Source organism: Dendrobium catenatum, unplaced genomic scaffold (genome assembly GCF_001605985.2).
Source record: "Dendrobium catenatum unplaced genomic scaffold, ASM160598v2 fragScaff_scaffold_133, whole genome shotgun sequence".
In the NCBI taxonomy this organism is placed as follows: domain Eukaryota; kingdom Viridiplantae; phylum Streptophyta; class Magnoliopsida; order Asparagales; family Orchidaceae; genus Dendrobium; species Dendrobium catenatum.
This window is the reverse complement of record NW_021318595.1, coordinates 2,596,117-2,610,781: the sequence shown is the minus strand read 5'-3', so window position 1 is coordinate 2,610,781 and position 14,665 is coordinate 2,596,117. Positions and strand designations below refer to the sequence as shown.

Below are 14,665 nucleotides of genomic sequence, written 5' to 3'. Positions count from 1 at the left end.
AATTCTTGTTGTTTTAAACTCTATGAGCAAAGGAAGAAAGCCCATTAACTGCAGTTGTTCGAAGCCAAAGTATACGAAAGATGAAGCAGGTAAAGTTTAAATAGTGGTCGAACAGGTAGTGTTACCTTCGGTTCGAGCTCCGACTTCACATGAAGCATGACGAACTCAAACCAGCGATCGAACAGGAAGAAAGGTCGTTCCCGAGCACTCCTGTCGGATCGAAAAACTCACTTGTGGTCGAACACGAAGCAGCTCTCAAAAGGGACGAAGCGGAAGCAGCGCGCTCGAAAGATAAGGAATTTGTTCTTCGCTGTGAACTCCGTCGAATCCTAATGAGGCGTCGCCTCACGCTGCCTCGAGGCGTTACGCCTCGACGCGTACGCCTCGTTGAAAAAAATCGCACGCCTCATCAAATACATTGAGGCTTAAGTCTCAATGCGCCGGGTTAGCGCCTCAAACTGAGTCACGCCTCTGTTCGGACGCCTCAACCGCTTTTTTAATCGATTAAGATAGTAAGTGCTTAAAGACATGCAAACCAAAGGTCCGTCACAACAACTTTGGGCCAATGTCAACCACAAAACTCCTCCGGCAAATGCTACCAAACCGACCAATTAAACACCTTCAAAAAGCTTGAGAAGAAAGATACAAGTGGGGTGGAAACTTGTGGAGAGAATAAGTAGATAAGAAGCCTAAGACGAAGTCAAAGAAAGGAGAAGAGAAAGTGGATAAAGCTCGCAAGTTATCCAAGAAGAAAACCCTCAGGTTTAAGTAGTTTTCACTCACCAAAATCAGCTCCAAAGCCTCAAATCACCCCCCCTTTATAGGAGAAAAAGGGAGCCAAAAAACCACTTGGCCGCCCCGATGACCCAATCAGAAAAGAGAAGAAAAAAGTCAGCAAATATTTACGTTGTGAGCCCAATAGCCAAAAGAAACCAGCCATAAATATATGTAGGAACCGAACAATCAGCTAGGGAGCCGAGCAGGTAATCCACGGGCAAAGCAAGGGAACCGAATAGGTATAGCAAGGGCCGGCTAAACACAGCCAGCAAATAGGGACCCGAACAGGTAACACCTAGGGAACCGAAAAAAAAGCAAGCAGCCAGCTCCCCATCCCAACTTCTTTCCAAACACCAAACAACAATACACCTCAATGGGCCAAGCCCATTAAGCCACAATAAACCCACTATTTAAACACCCAACTAAACTTGGCTCAAACCCAAATCAGCCCAAATTCCATGGCACCAAAGAAGCCAGCACACCAAAGGAATAGCATGCCAAGAGCACCGCCTACACATGATCATTGGTTGCCTTCCATCATAGGATAGAAAAAAGATAAAAATAATAAAACATAAAATTCATATTACAATAAAGTTCAAATGAAAATTAAAAAAATGAAATTAGCATGCATCAATTCCCTCCTAATGGATGAGAATGCTTCAACAATTCTTTGATAGAGATCAGGACGATGATGTTGTATCTCCACGACATCCATCCAAGTATAATCAGTCAACGAACAACCTCTCCATTTAACCAGGAACCATTTGTGCTCTCCATGCATGGTCTGGGTAGTGTTGATATCCAAAACATCTTCAATCTGGTCATCCTTTCCTTGAATGGAACTGATAACTGGTAAAGTCTCTACATCCACAAAATCAGCTGGATTTCCTTCATACAAAGTCAGATCAGCAACATTAAATACAAGAGAAGTGCCAACAGAAAGAGGAAGGTCCAGAAGATAGGCATTCGTTCCCAAATTTCGAAGTATACGAAAAGATCCAAATTTCTTCCAGCTTAGTTTGCCAAAAGTACCAACAGGAAAATGCTGACGACGAAAGTAAGCCATGACTAAGTCACCCTCTTTAAAATAACACTCTCTCCAGCGTTTGCAGCAACAAATTTGTATTTAACATTTATCATACGGAGTTTTTTGAGGACTTGCTGTTGGATTGATTTAATGTAATCAACAATATTCGTGGCTTCAGTACTGATTTTATTAGGCAAAGGTAAACAAGTTCTATCCAAAATATGAGGAATGGACTGACCATAAATAATCTCAAAAGAGGTTTTTCCAATGGATCGGTTAACAGAATTGTTATAGACAAATTCAGCTTGGGGTAGAATCAAATCCCATTGGGAAGGTTTTTCACCAGCTAGACATCTAAGTAAATTCCCTGAACTTCGGTTGACAACTTCAGTTTGTCCATCAGTTTGTGGATGATAAGCACTACTAAATTGTAGAGTAGTTTCCAACTTTGTTCAAAGTGTTCTCTAAAAATAGTTTAAAAATCTAGTATCTCTATCAGATGTAAATGTTCGGGGTATGCCATGGAGACGAACAATTTTTTAAAAAAACAAGTCAGCAACATGTGAAGCATCAGAAGTTTTTTTGCATGGAATGAAGTATGCCATTTTATTAAATCAGTCCATTACAACAAATATAGAATCAACTTTTTATGCAGTAATAGGCAGTCCTAAAATAAAATCCATAGTGATATCTTCCCAGGGTTTATTTGGAATAGGAAGGGGAGTAGATAAGCCAGTGTTCTGAGATGTTCCTTTGAAAGATTGACAGGTTTTATATTGTTTTACATGTTTAGCAATTTGTTTTCGCATGTGGGGCCAGAAATATTTCTACTCAACTAAAGCAATAGTGTTCCCCTTACAGTTCGTTCTTCAGATTCATCTAGATCGTTTCAAGATTGAAGTTTATAAAAGGTTTCTGTGTATTCCTCAACTATTTGGTTTCCTTGACGAAGATTGTTAAATTCTTGGAATAAAGTTCGTGAGTGATCAGAAGGTAAAAACTTTCCCCTCATCTTTTCTTTTATCCTATCCCAGGTTTGAATTTTATCTTTCCCTCGTCTTAGCCTATTATTTTGAAGATTTTTCCACCAAGTTAAAGTGTGACATGTGAGTTTCAGACTATCGAATTTAACTTTTCTATTATTAAGGATTTCTTTCCATTCGAAAAATTGGTCCATTTTTTCTATCCATTCGATGAATTGTTCTTGTTGTAATTTTCCTTCAAAGTTATGAACGTCAATTTTTATCCTATGATCCCAATTCCAATGACGTCTATTTTGAGCATTCACATTGTTGATATTTAAGTTTGCAAGGGTGTTAGCCATATTGTTTATTTGATGTTGTAAATTACCCAATTGTTGCATCATTTGTTTCCAATCCCCTTGGTTGTTTTGATTAGCCATTTATTTAAAAAAAAAAACTCACACACCAACCTAGGCTCTGATACCAAACTTGATGTAGACAAATAGACTAAAAAATCAGAGGAGAACACTAAGGCAAGAAGAACTTTTCTCAATTCAAATTTTAGCAAGCCAACATAAAAACAAACCTTAAAACCAACGAAAGTTAGACAACAAACAAAAATCATGATAAAAAAATTACCTTCATAACAACCAACTAGTTGTCTCCTCACATGCATTGAAATAGTAGGTAAGATAGTAAGTGATTAAAGTCATGCAAACCAAAGGTCCACCACAGCAACTTTAGGCCAACTTCCACCACAAAACTCCTCTGGCAAATGCTAACAAATCGGCCAACCAAACACCTTCAAAAGCTTGAGAAGAAAGATACAAGTGGGGTGGAAACTTGTGGAGTAAAGAAGTAGATAAGAAGCCTAAGACGAAGTCAAAGAAAGGAGAAGAGAAAGTGATAAAGCTCGCAAGCTATCCAAGAAGAAAACACTCAGGCTTAAGTAGTTTTCACTCACCAAAATCAGCTTAAAAGCCTCAAATCAACCCCCCCCCCCCTATATATAGGAGAAAAAAGGGAGCCAAACAACCACTTAGCCACCCTAATGACCCAATAAAAAAAAGAAGAAAAATTCAGCAAATATTCACGTTGGGAGCCCAATAGCAAAAAAAAAACTAACCATAAATATATGCATGAACCGAACAATCAGTCAGAGAATCGAACAATTAGCTAGGGAGTTTAACAGGTAATCTACGAACAAAGAAAGGAAACCGAACAAGTATAGCAAGTGCCGGCCAAGCACAACCATCAAATAGGGACCCGAATAGGTAACACTTAGGGAACCGAAAAAAAAAAGCAAGCAGCCAGCTCCCCATCCCAACTTCTTTCCAAACACCAAACAAAAATACACCTCAATGGGCCAAGCCCATTAAGCCACAATCAGCCCACTATTTAATTACCCAAATAAACTTGGCTCAAACCCAAATCAGCCCAAATGCCATGGCGCCAAAGAAGCTAGCACACTGGAGGAATAGCATGCCCAAGAGCACCACCTACACATGATCGTTGGTTTCCTTCCATCATAGGGTAGAAAAAAATATAAAAACAATAAAACATAAAATCCATATTACAATAAAGTTCAAATGAAAATTAAAAAAATGAAATTAGCATGCATCAATAAAATATTTAAAATTGAAATAAAATATCAAAACATATAAAGCAAAAATACCTATCCACCATCTGCAATAGCTTGCAAAGGTGGACAAATATGAAAATTATTTCAGCTCACAAAGAGTCAATGTCTGGTTAAGAATATTACTAGGATTCATTTTCAAACTTTCTCTTGCCAGTAATGATGTGCCACGTGTCCTCTAATCGGTGGTTTCACCGCTAAATGGCACCATCGGTAAACGGTTATGACCGGGATCCTCTGAACCAGGTGGTTTTGCCACCAAATGATATTATTATATTACAATCATGGTCAAAGCCCGCATGTTTTCTAATGGATTTAAATCCTTGAGATATGAATCAATAAGATATAATCGATAGAGTATAAAGCTCTTTTTAGCTAACGTGGATTCAAATTTTCCCCTTTAGACAAATATTCACTCTAGGTCTACAAGGTACCCTTGGACGAAGCAACCTATGATTGTCAACAAGAATCCTTATGTCAGGTTGGGTCGATTATATTCTTTGAATAAGTAGACTAGGGACCATGATGGCTCGAGATGACGAAAATATAAGATCTTGATCGGGCTCATCATCAGTTCTCCCACCATCCGCTTTAAGTGCAAGGTGGTGAATTTCCAATTTTAAATGTTAAATTTTCAAATACCAAATCATTTTTCTACTATACACCAGATACTACGTACCTCTACATATTTGTTTGATGACTAGCCTTAATCGAAAGTTCTCTCTCGTTATCGGGAGGAGTAATTAACTATAGGGGCTTGCCCCCATAGGAAACTTGAACTCAAATCATAAAGTCCTCACAAAATCAGAGCGAAATCTCTGGGTAGTGACTTATCTACAAACCCAAATTGGTTTTTGAAAATTTGACTCGGAACATACTCATTAAAACTCTCCTCGATGACCATGAAAAGAAAGAAAGGGGGTCCGCGGAGAGGCTGAGGCACGAATTTTCAGCCCACAATAGGATACAAAATGAGCATATTGTGAAAAGGTTGAAGTAGCTCCAGTGGAAAATAAGATTAGAGAGAGTTGCCTTAGATGGTTTAGTCACATAAAACGATGGCCTTCCGATGACTCGGTTAGGAAAGTAGATGTATTAGATTTGACTTATGTTAAGAAAGGTAGAGGTATACCAAAAAATAGTTGGCTAGAAAATATTAGAAATGACATTTCTTTATTAGATTTGGATGATAATTTGACTCTGAACAAGACACAATAGAGAAAAAAGATTCATGTAGCCGACCCACATAGTGGGATAAAGGCTTGTTGTTGTTGTATTAATGGTTAAAGTCAAACTAATTACTAGTAAGCAAGGATTAAGATGATTAATTAAGCTAATTAGAAGATAATTTTACAAATTAAGGATTTATATATTGAGATGCCAGTACAAAATGATTAATAAATTAATTAAAATACCCATTAATCAATTAATTAATATAAAGTCCTTCATAATTATACATGAAATCATGCTGACAATAAGTCAATTGATAAATTTAAGATAATTATCTAAAATGACTAGAAATTAAAAAATAAAATTTGGGATAAATTCTGTTTATTACATGTAATTTTTTTGAATTGATGGTTATGAATTAATTAAAAGAATTATATATCAATGAATAAATAATTTATCATACTAGTTAATGAAAAATGATTCATATTAATGTTTTCTAAGAAGGCTAGTTTTATCAAGGATTTCCTTCATTTTCATGTATATACACAGTGCAAGGACACTTTCTTTTATAGGAAGCTAAGCACTTTTGATGGTTTTATGATATACATTTTTGTTTTTTATTTTTCTGGAAATGGTGAGCTCCAAAGCAAAAATATCAATAAAATTATTACAAGTTAGTTTGCTCGAACTGCATGTAATATATTCATAAAAAAATAATTTCAGAATTTATTGATCAATTTTTTTATCAAGATGGATCTTAAAAGTGTTGTTTTTAGTTTGAGATATGTGTAATATACACTTTAATTGAATTGTTTGTGTTGCACTCATATCAAAACAAATTTAAGTGTGAAGGATTAGTTTACATAAGAAAATTAGCTTTATTTTTATAAAAAAATAAGACCTAATCATTCCATGATTTAACATGCAAGAATTTGCTTTAGGCTTTGTTCGGAATAGTTTTCTTACTAGTTTCACAATAACTTTCTTATAAAAAATTTTACTTTGGCGACAATATCATATCACAGGCTCAAATGTAGCCAAACGGCTTGCTTTCCCTCGACCCAAACTGTCTGCTTTGTTTTTTCCTTTGCTCCTCTTTCGCGACTCATGACCTCAAGCACGACTTTCATTTTCCCTTTCACTCCATTCTTGCCATGTTATTTGTATTCTTATATTTGATCTTACAACTTCTCTGGTTTCGATAATGAGTCTGAAAATGAAATTATTTTAATGTATTTTAACATTTTAGATGGGATGACAAACAAAACTATTTTAATTTAGGCCCCCTCTGAATAAAATTTTTGGCTTCGCCACTTAATCATAGTATGAATTGGACTACATGTGGGTGTAAGTCAAGAATCAAGATGTAGTTATGTCGGTGATATTCACATTGCTATATAGTTCAGTTTGTTTGCACATTTACTTCTCATCTATATGTTTTATATCTAGGTGGTGATTTGTTTGATTAAGGCTTTATAAGTAGTTGAGTAAATATAATCATTATGCTTAATCAGTACATTAGTCTCTTGTGCATAGATATAGTTCTATTTATATCTCCATCAATCTTGTTTTGGTTACTTATGTTTTAGTGTTTGACAAGAATAATGTTATATGCTTGTACTTCTTTTGGAACTTTCATTAACTTAATCATTCATTTAGTACCATTACGTGTTCTACTACTGTGGAATTGGCTTAACTGAATACAAATTTGTGTGGTTACAATTGAGTGACATATCATTACAATTGTTCATAACTTAGCAAACTTTAATGATCATATCTATATACTTGTACATATATAATTTTATATATCTAGTTAGTAAATTTAATTGCTATTATAATTATTAGTTTCCACACTTGATTTCCTTAATGCATTACTCGCTTTCCCTATATGATTTTTAGCTTCTGCATTTCATCTTAATTAAGGTTTTGTTTGAGAGGACTTTCTTACTGTTTTTTAAAACAACTTTTTAATACAAAATTTTTAGTTCTAAAAATTTTTTTACTAAAAAAAATATTTTAGAAAGCACTAAGAAAGCTGTCCCAAACGGAGCCTAGGAAGGTATTGAGTTGGAGAAGTTTTTGAAAGAAATTACTTGTATCGAACTTCGCATTCAATTCATCCCTCTTCTTGTGGCGTGCCTTTGACTAAAAAATGGATTTACAAAAGCTCAACTCTAATACACCCCTCCATAGATGAAGAAATCCTTATATAATCATACTTAAAAGGCAAGAACTATCACTTTTTATTCAATCACAAGTGCACCATATCGAACTTTGTCACACAAAACTCTACCAAGTCTTGCTAGACTAGCACAAACCAAAATACAAATTAAAGCTAAGCCAGCATACTCTAGTACTCAGAGGTGGCTAAATGACTGACTAGAGATTTAGGAAATAGCTTATTTTTATAGTACTCAGGCCCTTCTTTGTTTACCCAAGCGTGGGTCACATCTTATCTTAAAAATCATTTGGGACAGTTTTCTTACTGCTTTCTAGAACCGCTTTCTATCACAATTTTTTTTTTTCAAATTTTTTTTTGAATTAAAAAGTTGCTTTATAAAACAATACAAAGCTGTTCCAGACGGAGCCTTAGGCTTCGTTTGGGTAAGGCTCCGTCTGGAACGGCTTTCTTCCTCCTTAAAGCAGCATTCTAGTACAAAATTTAAACTTTTTGTACTAAAAAGCCGCTTTAAAAATCAGGTAGACAGCCGTCCCAAACGAAGCCTTTAGAAACAACATTTAATGTTCTTTAGTGCAACAACGGTTCAACATTGGAAATACATGAAATATCAAATAATAGTGAACCAAAAACTATTTAGGAAACTATGGTGTTTCAAGCTTAATTTGTTGAATGCTGATTCTTAATAATCGCTTTCTGTGCAGGGCGGTGCTGGGGAGTGTGAGTGACTACTGTGCCCACCATGCACACTGCACTGTCATGATAGTAAAGAAACCCAAACACAAGCACTGAACTGAATAAATTCTTGGTACTGTAATATAGACCATCAAACTTGAAGCAATTTAATAACTCTATTTTATATAAATGTTTGTGTGGAGTGAATGTAACCTATATTCTACTTTATCAAACATTTTATTAATAAGAAGCATGGTTTGTCTGTATATTTTGGCTTCGTTTGGGACGGCTTTCTTACTGTTTCTTAAAACAGCATTCTAGTACAAAATTTTTAATTTTTATGTCAAAAAATTGTTTTAAGAAGCAGTAAGAAGCCGTCCTAAATGAATCCTTTTGCTCTAAATTTTATCACAAATACTCTATTTTGCTGGATTCCTGCTTTCTTACTTGCTTTGTGACAACCCCTGCTGGCTTGCCTCTTCTTTTCCTTTGCTGGTTAATTTGCATTCAAAGAGAGTAATTCATTAGAATGTTGAACTAATAATTATTACTTTGATAATTTTCATCTATGTATAAATGTGGACTTTTTTAAAGATTATTCTATATATAGGGAAAAATTTAAATTAGTCTCCCAATTATTCGTATATGGCTAATTTAATCTTAAGAGTATTACATTGCTCCAATTTAGGCTTTGTTTGAGACGGCTTTCTTACTATTTCTTAGAGCAGCTTTTCAGGAAACCTACTCTAAGCAGCAATAAGAAAACCGTCCCAAATGAAACCTTAATATCTGGGCTATACAAAATTGATAAAAAAATGCTCTTTTTTAGACTAAATTGAGATCAATTTTGTATAGTCGAGAAATTAAATTAGGATCAATTTTATATTATAGTTATGACATGAGGTTCCATGTTGGTTTAATTTTGTATGATCGAGAAATTAAATTAGGATCAATTTTATATTATAGTATTCAAATCCTGCCAAAATCCCTGTTTAGTCGATTGCCCATTTCCTTTTTCCCTGTGCATTCGGCGCCAAATTGTCATGTCAATTTCCTTAGCCCCATTTTTAAGCTGTTAATGCCACTTTTTAATACTAGAATTCTTTTGACTTATCTAATATGTTCTAGAAACATATACTCACACAAATTTCTCTTAATAAAATTTAAAAAATTATGGTATTTGCTTAGCCTAATTTAGAATCTAAAGATTGGTGGACCAAAAGATTGATCATTAGATGTTCCACAATCAAATAAGAGTGATCCAAGTTAACCTTGTTGATAGAAATGTGAAAGTGATCAAACCAAGATTTCGTTTGAGACAGTTTTCTCACTGCTTTCTAAAGTATGTTTTTACAACAAAATTTTTTATTTTAAAAAAAAATACTAAAAGCTGATTTAAAAAGCATTTAAAAACCTGTTCCAAACCAGCTGTAAATTCCCAAATACTCATGTTAGTCCAAATAAAATTATTACCACTAAAGCCTATATTTTACTTAAGCTATAATCCATAAATGCATTATCATATCACAATATGAATATCATTAAGATGAAAAGAAAAAAATAAAAAATAAAGGCATTATCAGATTATTTTAGAACATGTTGGTTAAACGGATTACCACCTAACTTTTTATGATAGCGAAAAATTAAGTTAAAATCCTTCGGAACAAACCGAGTATCATTAAAACTTAAAAGATACCTTTTATGATTTGCCATAATTTTGTTGCTCAAATTCCTTTATTAGCTAGCATAAATAAAGATTTCAAGGTAATTTACAAAATTATTTCTAGCCCAATATATTAAATAATAGCTTGTTAGAAGAAATGAAAAACCAAATTTTCTTAGAAGGATTAAAAATGATTCCATGAAAACTAATCACATGCTTAAGTTCATTAATTTTGGGTAAAGAAATCATTTGCTCAATTAAAACACAGTTGAATATTACAGTAATCAGATGATTAAGAGTAGATTTGTTAGCTAATTTAGAAGATAGATAGTTTAAAATCTCTACAAGCACACTTGTTCAACGAATAATTTGTTAAATGCTTGATAGAAAGCAGCAAGAAAGCTGTTCTAAACAAAGGTTAAATATAGAGACAAACAGTGCTTGTTATTAATGAAATATAATATAAAGTATATTCAAATTGTATTCACTTCACACAGACATTTTATACAAAGCTTAGTTATATATAGGTCCTTCAGTTTTGACAGTCTTTATATTACAAGAGCAGGAATTTATTCGGCTCAGTGCTTGTGCTTGGGTTTCTTCACTATCATCACAGTGCAGTCTGCATGGTGAGCACAGTAGTCACTCACACTCCCCAACACCACCCTGCACAGACAGCGATAAGTAAATAATAAGTTCAACATTCAGCTAATTAAGCTTGAAACACTTAGGCTTCATTTGGGACGGCTTTTTTTCTGCTTCTTAAAACAACTTTTTAGTATAAAAATTATTTTTTTTGTACTAGAACGGTGCTTTAAGAAGCAATAAAAAAGTTGTCCCAAACAAAGCCTTAGTTTTCTTTGGGGTGATTTGATTCAATGTTTTTAAAATAAATGTATTTTAGTCAGAAGACAGTAATAGAAATTTGAATAATTAAATCCCACAAGAAAAATAGAAAATTGAATTGGTCAAAACTACCTCCAACTTAATTGAAGGCTACAGAACAGTGCACAATTCAAGTAGAGGCCAAGTTTACTTTCCACAAATCTCTTCAAGCTAAGGAGGCTAGCTAAAGCAAAAGGAAATGAGCTTTAAATGAGCCAAAATTAATCCTTTAAAGATGTGAAGTCTTTAGTAGAGTGGTTATCACGCAACTCAATTTGGTCTTGTTGGTTGGGAGTTTTGGTTACTAGCCAAAAGGTTTTGGGTTCGAGTCTTACGTATGTGATGTGTGTATGAGTTTTTCCTTAATTGGTCTAAATGTCCCCCCCCCCTTCGCCCTTCACCCCCACAAAAAAAAAGTAGAGTGGTTATCGAAAATAAAAGTTTACTTATGTTGAGATTTTCATTAAATTTTCTAGCTTTGTTTATTGTATTGCATTCCTATGGATATAAAAAAGAGGTCTTATCAACCTTTCATTATGGCATATTGCTATTAAAAAAAAGTATCCTAAATTCCTTCCTTAGCCATCTCGTCTTAGTTCCCTCTTTTCTACTCATCAAGTCTTTTCTACTCATCAAGCTGGCCCTCTTACTCTCTCTTTTCTTTTCCCAAATCAAGAGACAAAAGGAAGAAATGAGTGTTAGTTTGTGTGGAATCTAATTGTTTCGATCAATCGGATTGTACTGGTACCTTTAACCTCAGTTCAATTTTTTACGCTTGCTGGGGGGATATCGTAGGTTTTAAGTACAATTACAGTAAAAAAAGAGCCTGTTTTGAGTATGGTGAGGCCATTGAGCTTTCGAATGCATGGAGACCCATAGAAGTAGATAGTATAGAAAGTAGAATTAGTAAACTAGAGATCCTTCATATCAAATTTATGGAGCAGATGAATCTATAGTGGGCACCAATTTATCCAAATAAAAAGAATGTTGCCTCCACCAGCAATGCCAACATGGTAAGAGGCTAATGTACATAGGAGATTAAGATGGGGATTTAGAAGTGGTGAGGATGATGAGGATGGAGAAAGGAATCTCTGCCATCTAAAGCTCAACTATTGCCCAAAAGTGGATGCAATTATGCAAAGTAAGAAATTATAATATATGGTAAAATAGTGCAAAGGATGTGGATAATTTGGTTTCTCCTTGAGACATATTTCTCTATGTGCAAGTACGTAAAAAAAAAATTATTTGCAGTTTTCCACATTTAAAAATGTCATTACATATCTTAATATATTAGAATGTAGAATCCAATAGACATGATTTTTTATGATTGAGATAGTCGTGGTTTAAAGGTTTACTTCTGTCCCAGTTCTATCCCATTAGCCATAAGAGGGGAGAACTATAGCTAATGACAATATCTGATGTAGAACCCTGAGCAATCAATGCAAGATTACGCTACAAATTTCCAAAGGAAAGCCATGGCATTAATAAGATCACTAGAGGAGAAATATATTTTCATGAAATATGTGGCATGTTTGTGTAAAAGACTAAGAAAATAGTTGAAGCTATTCCAAGGATATTATCATTAAGGAAAATAAGGCTTGCAATAGTAATAAAAGGTCATAAGCTCGCTCAAAATGCTGGGAACAAAGAAGAGAAGCCTGAGGAAAAGCAGAGGAGAAAACCTTAACATTCATGTCATATATTTTCTTGAGATCACAGTCATTCATAAAAATTCTTGTAAATCTTTTAATTTTATATTTAGCCATTTATTCGATTCCTTTATAAGAAGGGATAATTAATTTTAAAAAAATCCTAATGAAATTAAGTTCAAGTACCAAACATCCAAGTAAATGAGACAACTTTAATTATTATAACATCCAAAAGAATCATCGAACATCAAAATATCAAAGATGAGTTAAAATCACGCTCATCGAATAAAATAAAATAAAAGAATAACTAACCCCTTAGCGTGGCTTGCTAACTCATAGTTAACTCCTAAGCCGTGGCCTACTAGTTTTATAATGTTCTAACTTCTAACTTCACATATAAGCCTAGCCCAAGAACATTATTTGTGATCCCATTCACCAAGGGGCCTAGGCACTAATCTTTCTTAAAAAATCAAGATAAATTACTAAAGTAAGTTAAATTAGAATTAGCATATAAATGATGTAATGTGTTAATTACTAATTAAGATAATGAAAAGATTAATTAATTAGGATCATGGACAAATAATTAGATTATTTATTTTTAATTATACAAATTAAATTAATCAATTATAATTTATTCATTAATCTATATGAATTAATGCCTCGTTAATTAGCATGATTGTGTTATTCATTCATTAAACTATATCTATTTTAATTAATTAATAACCATCAATTCATAAATAATCAGCATAATTTATCATAATTTGATTTTAAGGTTTTAATACTAGTAAATAATCTTCTTAAATTCATATATTAACTAATTATTAGTATGATTTCATAAATAATTATAAAAGGGTCGTTTATGCTGAATTAGAAGTATAGTGCATCATTAATTGATTGATTAATGATTAGTTTAACTTATTAATTAATCAGCATGTACGAACACCTTGCCCACCCAAAATCTCTCCAGGCTCCAGCCTTTTTAAAACCTAAAGCTTTAGATAGGCAACCAAAGAAGAGAGATATTGCAAGTCTAATAAAACTTAAAAAAAAATATGATTGAAGCTAAAAGTGCCATATGCTTAACCAAATCAAAGATTACTCATTAATCTGAACAGAAGATTGCATAGAAAAGCCATTATACCTTTTTATTGCTCCATAGCCATGGCTGCCCACAACAAGCACATCAGCATTAAACTTTTCCACAGCATCACACAGTACATTCCTTGCATCTCCTTCCACCACTTCAAATATAGCATCACTCACCTTTGCATGATAAAGATATTATCAGAGCAGTATCAACAAAGAAAATCAATGCTCTAACAATACAAATAGCACCCTAATTCAAGGCACAAGAAAAAGCAAAGAGATGTGTAGATTAATAGCTAACCAAAGCCCTTAATGTTTTATTCAATTAACATAGTTCAAATTGGTCTAAAATAATTGATTGAATGCCATAATATACTTAACTGTGTCAAGAGAGAGCTCAAAATCATACCGAATTAGCAGCACAGAGCTCCTTAGCCTTGTCAATCACCTTAGCTGCAGCTCTCTTCAAATCTGACTCTACATAAGGACGGATATCAACACCTCCTGCATTCATATTAATAATAAGAAAAAGAAGAAGAACGCACCCTATCCAACTTTCTATCACACAAATCTTGGTGACCAAATTGCAAATAAATATCTACTTATTTGAGTTGATTGCATTAACTGACATTTAAAAAGCTGATTGTTTAACTAATTTAATACATCATAAACATGTCATTTAACCGACGTCGGTGGCTATGACTAGAAGAAGCTGAGAAAATCTAATGACTAACTTCATTAGGAGCTCAGCAAACAACGAACTCGTCATTGATTAGCTAACACAGATTGACCATCCTGCAGTTATTCAGAAATAAGCAGATTATATTTATAGTTATAAGTAATTAGAGTATAGGCCTATTTAGAAAAATTTGTTAGAAAATTCTGTAGCTTGAACCCATGATGAAAATAGAACACTACTTTTCTAATTTTGCAAATAATTTGCTCAACTTCGC

General features: G+C 33.7%; 2 protein-coding genes across 2 annotated transcripts in view; one reads left to right on the top strand and one right to left on the bottom strand.

Annotated features, from left to right (window-relative positions):
* LOC110101110 (universal stress protein PHOS34) overlaps positions 1-8,695 on the top strand; it is a 38,297-nt gene extending 29,602 nt beyond the window's left edge. The window contains exon 4 of the mRNA XM_020828892.2: positions 8,459-8,695. Coding sequence (XP_020684551.1) covers positions 8,459-8,546 — 88 coding nt within the window. The 3' untranslated portion in view covers positions 8,547-8,695. The remainder of the gene's footprint in view (positions 1-8,458) is intronic.
* Positions 8,696-10,517: 1,822 nt separating this feature from the next.
* Positions 10,518-14,276, bottom strand: LOC110101111 (universal stress protein PHOS34-like). Its single transcript, XM_020828893.2, has 3 exons — positions 14,122-14,276; positions 13,768-13,889; positions 10,518-10,758 (listed from the first exon to the last, which is right to left on the bottom strand). Exons 1-3 carry the CDS (start codon positions 14,224-14,226, stop codon positions 10,671-10,673), a joined length of 315 nt encoding a protein of 104 aa, XP_020684552.1. The 5' UTR covers positions 14,227-14,276; the 3' UTR covers positions 10,518-10,670.
* Between the last annotated feature and the right edge of the window lie 389 nt (positions 14,277-14,665).